The following is a 17,000-nucleotide window of genomic DNA, read 5'->3' as shown; positions in this document are numbered from 1 at the left end:
ATTTATGGACATGATGCAAGCGCTAAATTTAGCAATTCGTCTAATGAGATGTTTGAAAAGCCGCCCCCAGTTCATTGATTCTTTTTTCGCATATATTACTAATAAAATAGAGAACTTTGCTTTAGAGTGATGAAAACGATATGTTTATATTTAATAATTTCCTTTTTTTTGTCGTAAAAACATTTAGCCTACATTTAAAATATGCGGAAATACATTAATTTATTCCTTATCCAGTACTTTGAGCTTGAAGTTCATTTAAAGTCCTTGGTATTATAATATTTTGGTTATAACAAACATCAAGGTCATCCAGGATGATGTCTTGGGTAACACTGCTCACAAATTTCTTAATGGATGTAGAGTGTAATTTTTTGCCATTTTACATAAATTTTAATTATCGAAAATGCAAAAATTTGTAAAATTTTTTTTTTTTTGAAAACCGAAAAAGTAGTGATTTACTTTAGCTGTGCGGCCATTTTTGCCCAAGTTATGGCGAAAACGCCGAATAAAAACATCAGATTTTTTACAAAAATTTTTTTTTTTCGATTTTTTGATAAAAATAATCCGTTTTTTTTCGATAGCAGTAAAAATAGTTGTCCAAATGTGGAATGCCATACATCGTTTAATTCGTAACAAAATTCCCTATCGATCCATGTACATACATTGAAATGCTAATTTTTGGCAATTTTTCGCAAATTTGGATGATTGTACCCCTTATCGAAAATGCAAAAATTTGTCAAATTTTTCTTTTTCGAAAATCGAAAAAGTTGGGATAAACATAGTTAGCTATGTTTATTAGCAGCACAAAACAGTCTTTATTTTGCCTGTACGGCTATTTTTGATCAAGTTATGGCGAAAACGCCGATTGAAAATATCCGATTTTTTACAAACATTTTTTTTTTTTCGATTTTTTGATAAAAATAATCCTTTTTTTTTCGATAGCAGTAAAAATAGTTGTCCAAATGTGGAATGCCATACCTCGTTGAATTCGTAACAAAATTCCCTATCGATCCATGTACATACATTGAAATGCTAATTTTCGTCCATTTTTTGCAAATTTTGATGATGGTACCCCTTATCGAAAATTCAAAAAATTTGTCAAATTTTTCTTTTTCGAAAATCGAAAAAGTTGGGATAGACATAGTTAGATATGTTTATTAGCAGCACAAAACAGTCTTTACTTTGCTGTACGGCTATTTTTGACCAAGTTATGGCGATAACGCCAATTGAAAATATCCGATTTTTTACAACTATTTTTTTTCGATTTTTTGATAAAAATAATTCGTTTTTTTTCGATAGCAGTAAAAATAGTTGTCCAAATGTGGAATGCCATACCTCGTTGAATTCGTAACAAAATTCCCTATCGATCCATGTACATACATTGAAATGCTAATTTTCGGCCATTTTTTGCAAATTTTGATGATGGTACCCCTTATCGAAAATTCAAAAATTTGTAAAATTTTTCTTTTTCGAAAATCGAAAAAGTTGGGATAGACATAGTTAGCTATGTTTATTAGCAGCACAAAACAGTCTTTACTTTGCCTATACGGCTATTTTTGACCAAGTTATGGCGAAAACGCCAATTGAAAATATCAGATTTTTTATAAAATAATGTTAAAAAATAATCGTTTTTTTTCGATAGCAGTGAAAATAGTTGTTCAAAAGTGGAATGCCATACCTCGTTGAATTCGTAACAAAATTTCCTATTCACATGAGCTCAAAAAAGGAAAGTGTAATTTTGTGCCATTTTTCGCAAATTTTAATGATGGAAAATGCAAAAATTTTTTTAAAATTTTTTTCCCAAAACCGAAAAAGTAGGGAAGATATACATAGTTAGCTATTTATATTATCATTTTTTCCAATAAAAATAGTTAACAGTTTCCTATAAATGACTGAAATGCTTGCCTGACAGCTAACTTTTTAATCCACTGATGTTGTTATCAGGATGTATTCACGATTGTTTACTTTACCACCATATAGAATAAAATATCACAAAGTATTTGGATTCAGAATTTTTTTTATATTAATTATCAATAAATTTCAACAATAAGATTTAACAAGAACAGTCAACGCCTTCATCTCGAAGTCGTTACAATCCTTACAAACGACGACGGAAGATGGAAGTGGGCAGGTACGAGTTCTCAGGGATCTGAGCATTGGCCTTCTGGACGGGACCAGCGGAGGCGAAGTTCAGGGCGGAGGCCACACCACCGTTGTGGGCCTGGCTGGATCCTCCCAACTGATCGTACTGCGACTGGATGGCGCGCTGGGCGTTGGCAGCATCCTCGGGAGTCCTGTACTTGACGAAGTGCACCTCGGGCTTGTTGTTGTTGTTGTTGCGGATGGCGTTCAACTTGCTGGCCAGATCTCCAATGTCGGCCTGCTTGTTCAGGACATAGATGGCGGTCTCCTGCTGGGCAGCCTGCTTGGCCAGAGCCAGAGCAGCGTTCTCCAGACCACGGTTCTCGGGTCCCTTGATGAAGACAACGCGCAGTCCCTTGTTCACGGATCCAGCAACGCGCTCCAGCTCTTGGGGCTCATCGAAGTCCTGCTCGTTGGCGGTGAAGGTGAAGAACTCCTTCTCGAGTTCAGCAGAGGGAGCGGGGGCGTTGTAGGAGACGGGAGCGGCCAGAGCGTCGCCACCTCCCAGACTACCGAGTCCTCCAAGACCGCCAAGACCGGAGTCAATGGAGCCACCACCGATGGAACCACCAAGGGAACCACCTCCGATGCTTCCTCCTCCGATAGAGCCACCTCCAATAAAGCCTCCTCCAATGGAGCCTCCTCCAATGGAGCCTCCTCCAATGGAGCCTCCTCCAATGGAGCCTCCTCCAATGGAGCCTCCTCCAATGGAGCCTCCTCCAATGGATCCACCACTGATAGATCCACTGCCAGGAGCAAAGGACAATCCGGAGCTGGAGTGGCCCACGGGCTGGTAGTTGTAGCCGAGCTTATCGGCGCAGGTGACTGCCACCAGGCACATTACCTAAAGTAATCGAGGGTTATCCATTAGTTGTGATTTTGGCGGAATTCCTGACTAAACCAAACCACTTACGATGAAGGCGCGCATCTTAAGTTTGGGTTTTGAGGTTCTCTTGGTTCGGAGCACAAATTGCTTCTGCCTATGACCACGGCGACGGTAACTATATATACTAAGCCAACTTCGAAGCTGGCGGCGCAGTTTCTCGAAGACAAAGCGCTGATGCTGCTAAATGTTTTGTCCGCCTACAAAGTAGGCAGCGAACGGCTTTTGTTCGGGCTCGCAGAGCAATTCAGCTTTGCATAAATGTTATTATAAGGAAAAGCTATTAAAAAACAAACAAATTGCAATAGCCGCTGACAAAGCCAGAAACTTTAAAGATCTAGATTTAAAGCGAAGTGTATTGGTTTTTATCGATTTTCGTTTTTCTTTTATTCAATTACATTTCTACAACACATTTAACAACTGTCAGTTTCCGTTCGAACCTTAACGGATGCGCAGGCGACGCAGGATGTTGGCGGGAAGGTAGGAGTTGCTCGTGGCGGCGGCTGGTGCGGAGTAGTTGGGGCCACGACGAGCGGGAGCCACGGGGGCAGCGGATGCGAAGTTGATGGCGTTGGCAACTCCTCCGTTGATGGACTGGCTGGATCCACCCAGGTTATCGTACTGCGACTGGATGGCACGCTGGGCATTGGCCGCATCCTCGGGAGTGCGGTACTTGACGAAGTGCACCTCAGGACGTTGGTTGGCGTTCTGGCGGGCGGCATTGAACTTCTGGGCAAGATCTCCAATGTCGGTCTGCTTGTTCAACACATAGATGGCGGTCCTCTGCTCGGCAGCCTGCTTGGCCAGAGCCAGAGCAGCGTTCTCCAGGCCGCGGTTCTCGGGTCCCTTGATGAAGACCACGCGCAGGCCCTTGTTCACGGAGCCGGCGATCCTTTGGGCGGCGAGAGGATCCTCGAACTGGCTCTCGTCAGCCTCGAAGGTGTAGTACTCCTTGTTCAGTTCGCTGGAGACCGAGTAGTCCGGGCTGCTGGCGGCGCCATCGTAGGAGTCGCTAACACCGCTGCCGGAGTAGCTGGGAACATTATCGGAGGCGGCACCAGTAAATCCCGCTCCGTAGTTGTACTGGGCGCAGGCGGCACCAATGAGGCAGAAAGCGATGAGGAAACGCATGGTGAAGATTTGATTTTGTAGGCTGGGTGTGCTGAAGAGGCAAAGGCCAAGACTGAATCCTGAGACTGAGACGAGCAGCTTATATACCCATCTGCCGTAGTTAGAATCCACTTAGAACCATAACCGACACCATTCCCGTCGGGTTGCTCTATAACTCAACTAGTTTTTTATGCAAAGCGGTGCGCTTATGAAATGATTATGCAAAACTATCCTAAAATTCTCGCCAATCCATCCAGTCGGCGACCCCCGACTTACTTACCAATTGCAAAAGTCAAATTCTCGACCGGTTCATGGCGCCGCGATCTATTCTTGAGCGGGCCAAAACTGCCCGGAATTCGATTGGGGAAAATTCTGCAAAACTATCAAACCCGTTTCCCAAAAATAAAGTCCGAGTCCGGCTAAAAATGTTCTGATGGTCGTTAAAGTCAAACACAATGTGATGCATTCTGGGAGTTCCGCCTACGAAACGATAAAAGCTTAATCTATGCATACTCTATTCATACATTATGATTTCTTGTTGCTTTTTCTTTGTCGCTTTTTCGCTATCGAAAGTGGGTCTAGAATTTTAAGCGACTTTTTAGTTTGGGGTTCAACGTCAAAAAGAATGTCGGAAGCTTGCTTTGAGCTCTGGGCAAACCTGTTCTAAATAGTCTGGGAATTCCATACAAGTCCCCTATATAAGAGCCAGAAATCTCGGGTCGCGTCAGTTTAAAATTAACAGAAACTGACAAACAATCGATGTCCAAAAAAAAACTCATGAAAAATGCTTTGTTTGGCGCAGAATAAGGATATTTTCCACAAAAGTTTCACTCATACATTTCTGAGTTCAACAAAAATGAACTTTCTGTGTCATCCTAGTTAACCGAACGAAACCTAATGTGCCTTAATGCAAATACTCAAATTTTGTAACGCTTAAATATACCTTCCTTACCCTTTAAATTATGCGTTCATTGTTTCTTAGAGTTGCATACATAAAATAATTCTTTTCTTATTAAAAGTTTTTTTTCTCATATAGTAATTTTTCAACAGTATTGATCAGACTAGATTTGTAAGTCTATTTCGGCTACTTTCCGTCTTAAACGGAATCAATCATAAAAATCAAATCAGATTACAATAATTTTTTCATTTTATTTATCGAATAAAGCAACAGGATAACTAGGCAACAACTCAACATTCGGTAAAAATCACTTAGAGACGCAGGCGGCGGAAGATGTTGGCGGGCAGGTAGCTTGGTCCTGGAGCACTGGCAGCGGTGCTCTCGCGGGGAGCGGACTGGGAGGCGAAGTTCAGGGTGGAGGCGACACCTCCATTCTGCGACTGGCTGGATCCTCCCAGCTGGTCGTACTGACCCTGGATGGCGCGCTGGGCGTTGGCAGCATCCTCGGGAGTGCGGTACTTGACGAAGTGCACCTCGGGCTTGTTGTTGTTGTTGTTGCGGATGGCGTTCAGCTTGTTGGCCAGATCTCCAATGTCGGCCTGCTTGTTCAGGACATAGATGGCGGTCTCCTGCTGGGCAGCCTGCTTGGCCAGAGCCAGAGCGGCATCCTCCAGACCGCGGTTCTCGGGTCCCTTGATGAAGACCACGCGCAGGCCCTTGTTCACGGCGTTGGCGACTTGGTCGGAGGCAGCTGGGTCGTAGAAGTCACCCTCGTCGGCGGTGTAGGTGAAGAACTCCTTCTCGAGTTGGGCCTGAGGAGCGGCGTAGTTGGGGGCAGCAGCGGATTGGGATCCTTCCAGGGCATCAGCAATGGATGATGGACCGGCGGCGAAGGATGCACTGGGTGCTGGAGCGAAAGCGGGTGCATCGCTGCTGGCCAATCCAGATGGCTGGAAGCTCAATCCGGAGGAGGAGTGGGCCACCGGTTGATAGTTGTAGCCCAGTTTGTCAGCCGTGGCCAAGGCAATAAGGCAGAGGACGATGAAGGAACGCATGTTGACTGTTTGGATTGCAAAGATGATTGGTTACTGACTTATCGATTTGATATTTTGGCTTTTATAGGTGCAATATTCAGTTCTTCGGCTGCATTATGAGGCGATATGAATTATGAACAGTTCGAATTTGCTTTAAAAATGCATAAATAAGAGATTAAAATGTTAAATTTATAATATAATTTTATGATTCGTCACACTGCCGCTGCGGTTGCAAATATTTGCATGGCTTTGTTTTTACTGGCTCTGCGGAAAGCGGCATGCAAATTAGGAGCTAGCCAGAATTGGCCAGTGAGGAGGTTGATAGTCCGACTCGGATTGCCAAATCAGATGGCGCCAAGTAATTTATTAAGAGACCAATTATCGAATTAACTGATTTGGCGCTGACAAGGCGCAGCGGTGCAGTTTTTAATTGGCGACCAGCCTAGGCGATCAGAAATCATGTATATACATATATATTGAGTAAAGATGGCGGCTATATTTAGCGATGAGTTCGATTCCTCACTTCCGGCGGATGGAAGGTCGCCTCCACCCGCCTCAAAATTTGCATAAAGCAGCTAACACAGCGACCAAGACGACAAGACAAAGCCGCTGAATAAGGCAATAATAATTTGGCGAATCGTTAAAATATTTATTTTTGGCAGCGGTAACGCGACTAGGCGCGCCTCATTTGCATGTGAAACGGCCTGTCAAACGTTTTGTTTGCTCTCCAAACCGATTCGGGTGACACTTCTCATCCCGTACTGGGGCGTACTGGGAATGGGTTTAAATTTTCGTGATACACATGTACATGCATGAGTAACAAAGCATCCATCTAAATAGCCCCAAATGGGGTTTACGATGCTCTTGATGCTCTGTCCGCGGCTTTTTATAGCCAGATTTTATTGATTTCAACGATAAAGCTACATGAAAGATACCAAAACGGCAAGGTTGGCCCACAGCACTGGCCAAAAGCGGCGGAGAAGAATACGCGAATTATTGATTAAGGCAGCATATTGAATTTAATATGAATTTTATGGCGCCAGCTACGGCCCATACCTCTTCCTTCTGAGTTTCTGAGTTTCTGATTTTCTGAGTTTCTAAGTTGACCTCATGGTGCAGCCACCCGCTTCGCTTGCATATTTTAGATATTTTAACGGGGTGGTACTGGTACTGGAACTGCCTAATCTAGGTGGCTTAGGCCATAATTAGACCACTTTATGCAGAGCGTTTTGCATAGCTGTGGCTTTCATCTGCATAAAAGCAAAAGAACCATTAGACACCATCATCAAATCCCACAGCCACCTCACCCGCTCAACATGCATCAGTTCTCCGCAATTCTTTGCCTGTGCCTCGCCGTTCTGGCCAGAGCCGACAAACTTGGCTACAACTACCAACCGGTGGCCCACTCCTCCTCCGGATTGAGCTTCCAGCCATCTGGATCGGCCAGCAACGATGCACCCGCTTTCGCTCCAGCACAAAGTGCATCCTTCGCCGCCGGCCCATCATCCATCGCTGATGCTCTGGAAGGATCGCAATCCGCTGCTGCCCCCAACTACGCCGCTCCTCAGGCCCAACTCGAGAAGGAGTTCTTCACCTACACCGCCGACGAGGGTGACTTCTACGACCCAGCTGCCTCCGACCAAGTCGCCAACGCCGTGAACAAGGGCCTGCGCGTCGTCTTCATCAAGGGACCCGAGAACCGCGGTCTGGAGGATGCCGCTCTGGCTCTGGCCAAGCAGGCTGCCCAGCAGGAGACCGCCATCTATGTCCTGAACAAGCAGGCCGACATCGGTGATCTGGCCAACAAGTTGAACGCCATCCGCAACAACAACAACAACAAGCCCGAGGTGCACTTCGTCAAGTACAGGACTCCCGAGGATGCTGCCAACGCCCAGCGCGCCATCCAAGGTCAGTACGATCAGTTGGGAGGATCTTCTCAGGCTCAAGATGGTGGAGTGGCCTCCACCCTGAACTTTGCTTCCCAGCCCGCTCCTGTCCAGGCTGCCAGCAGCCAAGCGCCCGACCAGTTCCTGCCCGCCTCCCAGCCTGAGGCTACTGCCCCCATCTCCTCGTATGTGCCACCTGCCACTCCAGGAAGCTCCTACTTGCCCGCCAACATCCTGCGCCGCCTGCGTTTCTAAGTTCCTGTCATTGGACACTCTTTGTTATTGTTGAGATTTTAACACGAAATAAATTTGTTTTAATATACATTTTAAAATTTCTTGCAATTCATTTAGAGGGCTATGAAGACTTGGTTCTAGTGAAAAATATTAATTTTTTTTGACTTTTAAGTTCCCCTAGGATTGAATATATGTAATAATATATCCTAAAATATACAACACAACCTTTATTTAAATTTAAATGATAAACCTTTGGATAGACAAAAGAACCACCCTACCAAGTAGGCTAGAGGCGAATACACGACATTCCTGTGTTATTGTTTAGATTTGAAGACCGAATAAAATTGTTTAAAAATGTAAATTGTCAAGCGAACTTGCGGATCTTCGCGGCCAACATTCTTAGGCATATAATCGGCTTGAATTAAATTTCCGAGCTCAAAAAAATTTTCGCATTCGGCGGTTGGCAAACAAGTTCGACTTGCGTTGAATTATGAGTCCGTCCGGCTAAGCTGTTTGTGAAAATTGCAAATGAGCGGAAACCTAAGATGTTTTCTCTGCCATCGCTTTGTATAATCGGGTGCGTAATAATCTGTATAATCTGGTGTATAACATATGGCTTATCGGCTACTTGGCTGCCCATGCCCACGCACTTCGCGGTTCGAAATTGAGATGGCACTCGGTTTGACAAATTGCACGAGACATCGGATGACAGACGACAGGCGACAGACGACAATGGTCAAATGCCTAAACTCCATTGGGGCGGGCAATTTAAAATTATTAAGCTGGGAAATTAGCCCAAAATTGGAGGGCCAGAGTCTTACTTTCAATCATGCCCAGCTCGATTTGCATAACAAAATGGGCGAACAAAAGAATGCGGCTACTGCATAGACAGACAATTTGGAGCTTGAAGCTTCGAGCTTGGAGCCGCTACTGCCCAGCCCTTTGTCGCCTGATTTACATAAAAAATTTTGTTTTTCCCTAAGCTGCAAGTTCATCAAATTTTAATCAACGCCGCCGCCAACGCCGCCACGGCTTCTGCTTTTGCCTCAGCTTCTGCCAATAGCTCTAGACCCAATCGAGCACTCGGTCCCAAAGCCGCCAAGTCCGCCAAGTGGAAAAAGAAAAACCGAAAAACAGGTTAGGCGCGCAGACAATGCGAACCTTATCGCGATCTCCAGCACGCTGTCATACGCCTGTTCTGATTGACGCCCCTGCCGTGTCGACCAGGCCATATAAATGGCACGGCGGCTCAGTTCGACATCATTCTGACTTCCGACTCCGGAGCTCCAACTAGAACAGCAATCAGTTAAGCAATCAGCAAGATGCGCGCCTTTGTCGTCCTGTGCCTCGTGGCCATCGCCTCCGCCGACAAGCTCGGCTACAACTACAAGCCCGTGGGCCACTCCAGCTCCGGACTCTCCTTCGCTCCTGGAAGCGGTGGATCCCTGAGCCTGGGAGGCGGCGGTGGATCCCTGAGCCTGGGAGGCAGCGGTGGATCCTTGAGCCTGGGAGGCGGCGGTGGATCCGTGAGCCTGGGAGGCGGCAGCAATTTCGGCAGCTTGGACGGCGGTTTTGGCGGTGGCTCCATCGATCTGGGATCCTCTGGACTGGGATCTGGTCTTGGATCCTCCGGTCTTGGATCTGGACTGGGATCCTCCGGCTTCGGAGCCGATCTGGGTTCCGCTGGACTGAGCGCCCCCGTCTCCTACAACGCCCCCGCCCCCGCTGCTGAGCTCCAGAAGGAGTTCTTCACCTACACCGCCGACGAAGCCGATTTCGATGAGCCTCAGGCTTTGGAACGCGTTGCCAGCTCCGTGAACAAGGGTCTGCGTGTGGTCTTCATCAAGGGACCCGAGAACCGTGGTCTGGAGAACGCTGCCCTCGCCCTCGCCAAGCAGGCTGCCCAGCAGGAGACCGCCATCTATGTCCTGAACAAGCAGGCCGACATTGGAGATCTGGCCAGCAAGCTGAACGCCATCCGCAGCAACTCCAACAACAAGCCCGAGGTGCACTTCGTCAAGTACAGGACTCCCGAGGATGCTGCCAACGCCCAGCGCGCCATCCAGTCGCAGTACGATCAGTTGGGAGGATCCAGCCAGGCCCACAACGGTGGTGTTGCCTCCGCCCTGAACTTCGCCTCTGCTGGACCAGTGCGTCAGGCCACCGCCCAGATCCCCGAGAACTCGTACCTGCCATCGTCGGTGCTGCGTCGTCTGCGTTACCGCCACTAGGAAGTGCCATGCCATTGCTTTTGAAGCTGCCCTATTTGTTGACTTTATTGTGTTATCTGTTGATTTGTCGAACAAACCGCTCAAATACAATTCTTTTTTAAAATTAATTATCTGGCTATTTCTGTGCTGTGTGTGGGAACTGAGTTAACCATAAAAATGTCGGGAATTTTTGACGATTGAGCCACACGCTTCGGGGCGAGTGAGAAATTGCAAAGCTCGGCGTTTATTACACGCCCGAAGTGGCAATAAAAATTCCAAAGCGATGGCGCCAAATGGAATACAAGTGGAAATCAATAAAAAATTTACATGTTTTGGGATGCAGAGGAAAAAAACAATCGATGAAAATTTTTTATCATAATTAAAATGTTAATCTGCGTGAAGTAAAAGGTTAGACAAACTATTAGCGCTCAAATTTATGGCAACTGCAAGACGGAACCAAGACGGCAAGACGGCATACATAATGTATGAGTGATAACAGAGTGGCCGGATGAATGGCCAATAACAAAGAGCCAAAGTGGTCAGCGACAGATCTTTTCAAGAGCACCCACTATACGCTCGATTAGCATAAGCAGAAAAGTGGCCGAAGTTTGTTTAGAAAAATCATACAAATTATGCTCACCACTGCTGATTAAGCAGAAAAACCAAATCGAAAGAAGCAAAGTTCAAAGATAATAGCAGAGAAACAAACGGTGACAAAATGCGAATTGGGAATTGGCCAAACTGCAGATTAGCTGATACAGGAGCAAATGGGCGAACTGCTCGGTATGAGGTGCAAAATCAAAGACAGCCAATTAAAAAACCAAATGATGGCCATAAACAAAGAGTTGCAATCTGCAGTGATTTTGCATAAAAGTCGTGGGCGTCGTGGAGTTGGACATACTTGCCTTCGATCCAGCAAACCGAGCGGAGTTATCCACCTACACACCAAAAATCAAGATGCGCGTCCTTATTGTAAGTACTTCGTACTCAAGGATCTCTAAGGAGTATCTCTAACTGATACTGATTACTTTCAGGCTCTGTGCCTCGTGGCTGCCGTCAGTGCCAGGAGTGGCTACAACTACCAGCCTGCAGCTTCTGCTCCTGCCATCGCCTCCTTTGCTCCTTCGGTGGCCGCTAGCCAGGATGCCCCCGCCGAGTCCTATGCGCCTGCTCCCGCCCTCGAAACTGCTCCCTCCGCTGTGGCCACCAACTATGCGGCTCCCCAGGCCGAGCTCCAAAAGGAGTTCTTCACCTACACCGCTGATGAGCAGGACTTCCTTGAGCCAGCTGGCTCCGAGCAGGTTTCCGGCTCCCTGAACAAGGCCCTGCGTGTGATCTTCATCAAGGGACCCGAGAACACTGGCCTGGAGAACGCTGCGGTGGCTCTGGCCAAGCAGGCTGGTCAGCAGGAGACCGCCATCTATGTCCTGAACAAGCAGGCTGATATCGGTGATCTGAGCAACAAGCTGAACGCCATCCGCAACAACAACAACAACAAGCCCGAGGTGCACTTCGTCAAGTACCGCACCAACCAGGATGCCCTCAATGCCCAGCAGGCCATCCAGTCGCAGTACGATCAGCTGGGAGGATCCTCCACCATCCAGAACGGAGGCGTGGCTCCCGTCCTGAACTTCGCATCTCAGCCAGCTGTCCAGCAGGTGGCCGCTCCCTCGGCTCCTGGTAGCTCCTACCTGCCCGCTTCGGTGCTCCGTCTCCGCCAATAGGCAGTGCACTGACCTCAGACTGACCCATGACCCCCATCAACGATTCCTACGCACTCGCTGCGACCCACTTTGCCTAGTTTGTAAATCCCTCGAATTTCGATACGTGTCCCCAATAAAATATTGTTAATATAATAGAGTGTTGTAATAGATGGTGGGAATCGCGAGTTTTGTAATATATTTGCGAGCGACATTGGACTAATTGCCCTATAAGGTTGGCAGTATTCCCGATTTGGTCACATTCATCCAACCACTTTTGAGGGCAAAATGTTATAAAATGCTTTGCCCTCTTGCGATTGTCAGCTAAATGTTTTTTGCTCTTCGCATTGGTTATATCATGCTGGGAATAGTGGTAAGTTTAGCTGAAAATTTGCAAGGTTTCGCATAAGATTATAAAATCTGTTCTAGTTTCTCACGTTGTTGGCGGGCAGCTCAGCGGAACTGGGCTACCAGTATCAGCAGAATAGTTATGGAGGAGCTGTGAATAGCTATGGGAACGAAGCAGTTTTGGGCGATGAACGATACCCCAGGCAACCGGGTAATCACTACCAGGAGAACGCAGACTTTCACAAGCACTTTTACGCCTTCGAAGCTCCTTACGATTCTGCGGAGGAGGCGGATTTAGCGGAAACTAAGTTATCATCCCTTGCCGAGAAGAACCTCCAAGTCGTGTTTATCAAGGCTCCGGAAAATAAGGCGGTGGTGGGTGCTCTAAACGCCTTGGCCAAGCAAACCAGCGAGGATAAGACGGCCATCTACGTGCTCAACAAACAGACGGATGTCAATGAGCTGGCAAGCCAACTTAGTGCCCTTAAGGCCCAACACAAACATAAGCCACAGGTTCATTTTGTTAAGTACAGGACGGAGGAGGAAGCTGCTCAGGCCCAGCAATATATTCAGGCCCAATACGGCGGCGGATCTTCGATTCCCCAGCCGGCAAAGGCATCCTCCTTGGGATATTATCCCGAGCAGCGTCCACAGTACGAGCAGGTTGCGCAATCTGAGGAGTATCCAGCTGGCCAAGCGGGTTATCTGCCGTCCCCTCAACAGTCCGCCTATCAGCCACAGTCAGGATATCTGCCACCCTTGCCCAGTTACTCCTCCATTTCGCAGGGCTACAATGCTGCTGGATCCTCAGCTGGAGCCTCCACCATTGGGCAGCTCGATCTGCCCCCTGTGCCCGAGGCTCAGCAGGATCTATCGGCCAGCTTTAACGATGCCGGCGTGGACTACCGCTCTGCCAGATCGAGGGGTTTCGATTTTCGGGCCAATGAGCGGCATAGGCGTGGTAGTAGGATGGTCTTTCCATCAGCGAACCCTGGAAAACGCTTGCGGCTCTGAATGGGCCACCCTCTGCCAAATTAAGACATTAAATTAGTGACATAAGACTGCCCCAAGGGGTAACTAGTTATAGCTGCGAATAAAGACCAATAATATCTATCAATGAATTTGTTTTTCTTCTACACAGCCCAAGATCTCAGCTGGAGTTGTTAATTTCGGTAAGCGGCTTATCAGCGATGCGAGACTTTAGACTTTAGGCTTAAAATGAACAGGCAGGCGAAAACATCAATACGACGTGTAAATTAACAAATCAGTAGTCATAAAACGTCGGTCGTAAAAATACCTGGCAAGTGAAAGTGGAGCTGCGGAGGTGTAAGTCGTTGGTTGTCCAAACAAATGGCTTCGACTATGACAGGCGACAACAATGGGGACCCAACAAGAGTATATGAAAATATTTTATAACTAATTCAAATTGGGAGCTCATTTGTAAATTTTATGCGAATTAAATTCAAGTTCAAGCCGGGCATCAGGTCAAAACGCACAACCACACTCTTAGCTGGGTATATGTATAGTATATAAAGTTGGCTTTTGTTTCGGGTCTTGCAAAGCCAGAAAATTTGCATTTCAAAATTGAACGACATTAACATGGATAATCGGAGCAGGCAAACAAACACACACACAAAAACCAGAGCAAACGTTTGCAGAAATCTTTTATTGGAAAACAGATGCAAAAATGCGAAATAAAATAAAATCATAACGAGGGGCGACGCGGCCGAGAAGTCAGCTTACTTTCGACCTCCTATTTGTTTGTGTCGTATATAAGGATGGTTTTGTTGCTGGGACTGGATTATAACCGAACAGCGCTTCAAGCGGTAAAAATGCCAGTGCCGAGTATCGCAGCCATGCTCTCCTTGCTGGTAAGTTTGGAAGTGGAAAGGTGCTCTTAGGTGGACAATAATTAACTAAATTTCTTATAGTTACTATGCACTTTCCTTGGAATCGGCCATGGTTTGGGAGAAGTCTATCTGCCGGCTGAAAACGAAGTGTTAGCCGCTGGAAAACTGGACACGGAGTACTTTACGTATGAGGCTCCAGCGGAGGAGGACCAGGTGGCGCCATGGCAATCGGCCAGGGAATTGGCCAAGGTGCTCTCGCCTCCGCAACAGGTGGTGTTCATTCGAACGCCGGAGACGAATGTCTTTTCACTGACTGCCAAGCAACTGGCGATGAATAATCCACTGGACATCTTTGTGCTCCACCGGCAGGCGGATGCAGATGCTCTGGCCAAGCAACAGACTGCGATACAACAGCAGGTATCTGAGAAGCCATCAGTACATTTCGTAAAATACAGAACTCCGGCGGATGTTACTAAAGCTCTAAGCGCCCTGAGAAGCGATTATGATCGGTTGCCAGGAAATAGTATTAGCCATGCCATAGAAAAAGCCGATGTTCTGCAGCTAAAACCACAAACAACTGAGACACCAGTGATTTTCAAGATCAGGCCAAAAGATAGCGACTACTACGAGACCCATGAGCCGGCGAGCGAATTGGAAACGGCCAAGTTGCAGGCGCTATTTCGGGATTATCTGCCACCGGGAAAACGACGTTAGTTAAGCTATGACCTATAGGCTAGTCCCAAAGATTGTTTAAAGGTTATTTAAATTAATTGTTAATTAGTTAAAATCAATTGAACTGTTCCTGAACTGTTAAATAGATAAATACACCCACAAACTTGTGGAAACTCTATGGTATAAATCATTCAACTTTAACTTCATGAAAATTGATACCCATAATTTACCACGTCAATGGAAAGTTTATATTTAATAATTTAGTGGACGTGGGAGCCAGAATCTGTTATAATGAAAATATAAATAGCATTGTTAATTTAAGTCGAATTGAAAGTAGTCGACTTCAAACAATTCCGGTAATATTTATTAAGATTTGGATTAATTTGTTGGTTTTAAATTAGATAAATCTTTCCTCTGCAGTTCTACTGACTTAGAATTAATTCTGCGCAATATTAAGCACCTAATAATAGCCATTCCTGATAATGCATAGGGTGAGCTGCTCATAAATAACTCAGCAACTTGGAACTCGGAATTCTTGTAAACAAATTTAATTTAAATTTCAATCAAAAAACATTTAGTTGTTATGGCGAAGGTGGCTGCTGTTTATCTATAGCCTGCTATTATGAATAATTAATTACTCAGCCTATGAGCGCAACATTTTCCATCTGAGTTTCTGCCCCACACACTTTGTGGATTATCATCAAAGTATCTCTTAGATAATCATTAAGGTGTTGGTAACCGACTCCCGACTCCCAATTCCCGACGCCAAATGTTTTCTTAAGCAAATGTCGCCGACGCCGTTGTCGCTCGCAAACTTTTTAATGAGCTACGCGCGGAGTTTTCCCACCGCTCCGCCCACATGGAACCGCTATTCCTGCATTGCCCCTCCAGGACGCAGGATTCTGCGACAGGCGGTACTTTAAGAATGTTTCAACTAAATTACGCCACTACTCGGCAAACAACAGTGTAGGGAGAGGCGGGGAAAGGAAGGGGGCGGGCGAGGAAGACAGGACACTGGGGCTGACATCATTTCGCTTTGCAAATTGTTTTAGTGTCAAAGGTCAAACACACACTTACACCCGAGTGCCACACTGTGCCAGCGCCATATGACACGGCGAAGTGCAGCCGTAAAAAGGCTCCCTCTTCTGTTCTGCAGCTCCCTTTCCCAGTTGGCAGCGCAAATCTGTTGAGCAAGTTTTAGTTTAAGCATTTTTGAGAGAAGCAACATGAGATCCTGGGCGGCGGAGGACGAGCTTCGCTCGTTAGCGGTGCCTGCCAAAAACTTTGCCAGTCACGTCAAAGCTGCCGCTCCAACAATTCTCCCCAATCCGCCTCCAAGCCCACAAGCACTGCCCTTCAGGTGGCTTTTTTTTTATTTCGCGGTATCTCCAAACACTGGGGAACATGAAGCTAAGCGCTTTAATCCTGAATCCTGGCCGGAGGCAGCTCATGACTTGCTGCAATTTCGGGACAGGTGTGTCCAAGGTCCAAGTCTCGGATTCCATCCAGCAGCAGAAGCAGCAGCAGCTGCCAAGTTTGCGTGTTTTCCAATCTTTTCATCGTTTTTGGGGCTCTTGCCTTGTTTGGCTTGCCATCTCCAAATTAGGCGCATTTTTGGCGCTGCTTTTGCTTTTTGTTTTTTTTTTTGGCCTACCAACTTTGGTAAGAGTTTCGCTGTGCAGCGGGCCCGGCTAATAGCCAGCATGAGTGGCCAAATGCTGGGTGGAGTCATCTTGGCTAATCCTAGAGAATAGGAATCCCAAACTGTGAGCATTGGAAACTGAAATCACAACTATATGGTATATTACTGCTTAAACTATTAATAATATTATTTAAATTTCATTAAATCCAGGTAAGAAAACATCCCTTTATAGTTGGTTTATTATCTGTAAACCAGCTGAACTGTCAAACGAAGATTGTAATTATGAATTTCTTTCTTGTATCTTTGGTGACCCCTCGACCCACACAGCTGCTATTCCCCAATTTAGATTCTTATTTTGCCTTGGCCATCAAACGATGCCGAAAAAGTTTAAATT

At 46.4% G+C, this 17,000-nt stretch overlaps 8 protein-coding genes across 8 annotated transcripts; 5 read left to right on the top strand and 3 right to left on the bottom strand.

Moving 5' to 3' along the window:
• Window positions 1–2,095: 2,095 nt before the first annotated feature.
• On the bottom strand, window positions 2,096–3,067 carry LOC120451717 (glycine, alanine and asparagine-rich protein). Its single transcript, XM_039635620.1, has 3 exons — window positions 3,053–3,067; window positions 2,887–2,983; window positions 2,096–2,841 (listed from the first exon to the last, which is right to left on the bottom strand). The coding sequence occupies exons 1-3, from the start codon at window positions 3,065–3,067 to the stop codon at window positions 2,096–2,098; spliced, it is 858 nt and encodes a 285-aa protein (XP_039491554.1).
• A 372-nt stretch (window positions 3,068–3,439) lies between these two features.
• Window positions 3,440–4,496, bottom strand: LOC120451719. The gene has a single exon (XM_039635622.1). It carries the CDS (start codon window positions 4,151–4,153, stop codon window positions 3,464–3,466), a length of 690 nt encoding a protein of 229 aa, XP_039491556.1. The 5' UTR covers window positions 4,154–4,496; the 3' UTR covers window positions 3,440–3,463.
• An 845-nt stretch (window positions 4,497–5,341) lies between these two features.
• On the bottom strand, window positions 5,342–6,085 carry LOC120451718. Its single transcript, XM_039635621.1, has one exon. It carries the CDS (start codon window positions 6,083–6,085, stop codon window positions 5,342–5,344), a length of 744 nt encoding a protein of 247 aa, XP_039491555.1.
• A 1,295-nt stretch (window positions 6,086–7,380) lies between these two features.
• On the top strand, window positions 7,381–8,205 carry LOC120452562. Its single transcript, XM_039636842.1, has one exon. The coding sequence runs from the start codon at window positions 7,381–7,383 to the stop codon at window positions 8,203–8,205; it is 825 nt and encodes a 274-aa protein (XP_039492776.1).
• Window positions 8,206–9,378: 1,173 nt separating this feature from the next.
• On the top strand, window positions 9,379–10,485 carry LOC120452007 (DNA topoisomerase 3-alpha). Its single transcript, XM_039636044.2, has one exon. It carries the CDS (start codon window positions 9,507–9,509, stop codon window positions 10,413–10,415), a length of 909 nt encoding a protein of 302 aa, XP_039491978.1. The 5' UTR covers window positions 9,379–9,506; the 3' UTR covers window positions 10,416–10,485.
• An 866-nt stretch (window positions 10,486–11,351) lies between these two features.
• LOC120452711 lies at window positions 11,352–12,118 on the top strand. Its single transcript, XM_039637075.1, has 2 exons — window positions 11,352–11,366; window positions 11,429–12,118. Exons 1-2 carry the CDS (start codon window positions 11,352–11,354, stop codon window positions 12,116–12,118), a joined length of 705 nt encoding a protein of 234 aa, XP_039493009.1.
• A 304-nt stretch (window positions 12,119–12,422) lies between these two features.
• Window positions 12,423–13,456, top strand: LOC120454015. The gene is made up of 2 exons (XM_039639005.1): window positions 12,423–12,467; window positions 12,524–13,456. Exons 1-2 carry the CDS (start codon window positions 12,423–12,425, stop codon window positions 13,454–13,456), a joined length of 978 nt encoding a protein of 325 aa, XP_039494939.1.
• Window positions 13,457–13,901: 445 nt separating this feature from the next.
• LOC120452417 lies at window positions 13,902–15,100 on the top strand. The gene is made up of 2 exons (XM_039636636.2): window positions 13,902–14,313; window positions 14,374–15,100. The coding sequence occupies exons 1-2, from the start codon at window positions 14,221–14,223 to the stop codon at window positions 15,004–15,006; spliced, it is 726 nt and encodes a 241-aa protein (XP_039492570.1). The 5' UTR covers window positions 13,902–14,220; the 3' UTR covers window positions 15,007–15,100.
• The last annotated feature ends 1,900 nt before the right edge of the window (window positions 15,101–17,000 follow it).

The sequence above is a fragment of the Drosophila santomea genome, chromosome 3R, assembly GCF_016746245.2.
Source record: "Drosophila santomea strain STO CAGO 1482 chromosome 3R, Prin_Dsan_1.1, whole genome shotgun sequence".
NCBI classification, from domain to species: domain Eukaryota; kingdom Metazoa; phylum Arthropoda; class Insecta; order Diptera; family Drosophilidae; genus Drosophila; species Drosophila santomea.
This window is presented reverse-complemented; position numbering and strand designations above follow the sequence as displayed.

What these genes read in the sequence shown, in the direction of transcription:
- LOC120451717 (XM_039635620.1), bottom strand. An exon ending in ATTGTCCTTTGCTCCTGGCA is followed by an intron (nt 2,842 to 2,886) that starts GTGGATCTATCA and finishes GCTCCATTGGAG; the next exon opens with GAGGCTCCATTGGAGGAGGC.
- LOC120452007 (XM_039636044.2), top strand. Translation starts at nt 9,507, where the DNA reads ATGCGCGCCTTTGTCGTCCTGTGCCTCGTGGCCATCGCCTCCGCCGAC.
- LOC120451718 (XM_039635621.1), bottom strand. Translation starts at nt 6,085, where the DNA reads ATGCGTTCCTTCATCGTCCTCTGCCTTATTGCCTTGGCCACGGCTGAC.
- LOC120452417 (XM_039636636.2), top strand. Translation starts at nt 14,221, where the DNA reads ATGGTTTTGTTGCTGGGACTGGATTATAACCGAACAGCGCTTCAAGCG. An exon ending in CAGCCATGCTCTCCTTGCTG is followed by an intron (nt 14,314 to 14,373) that starts GTAAGTTTGGAA and finishes AATTTCTTATAG; the next exon opens with TTACTATGCACTTTCCTTGG.
- LOC120454015 (XM_039639005.1), top strand. Translation starts at nt 12,423, where the DNA reads ATGTTTTTTGCTCTTCGCATTGGTTATATCATGCTGGGAATAGTG. An exon ending in ATATCATGCTGGGAATAGTG is followed by an intron (nt 12,468 to 12,523) that starts GTAAGTTTAGCT and finishes AATCTGTTCTAG; the next exon opens with TTTCTCACGTTGTTGGCGGG.
- LOC120451719 (XM_039635622.1), bottom strand. Translation starts at nt 4,153, where the DNA reads ATGCGTTTCCTCATCGCTTTCTGCCTCATTGGTGCCGCCTGCGCCCAG.
- LOC120452562 (XM_039636842.1), top strand. Translation starts at nt 7,381, where the DNA reads ATGCATCAGTTCTCCGCAATTCTTTGCCTGTGCCTCGCCGTTCTGGCC.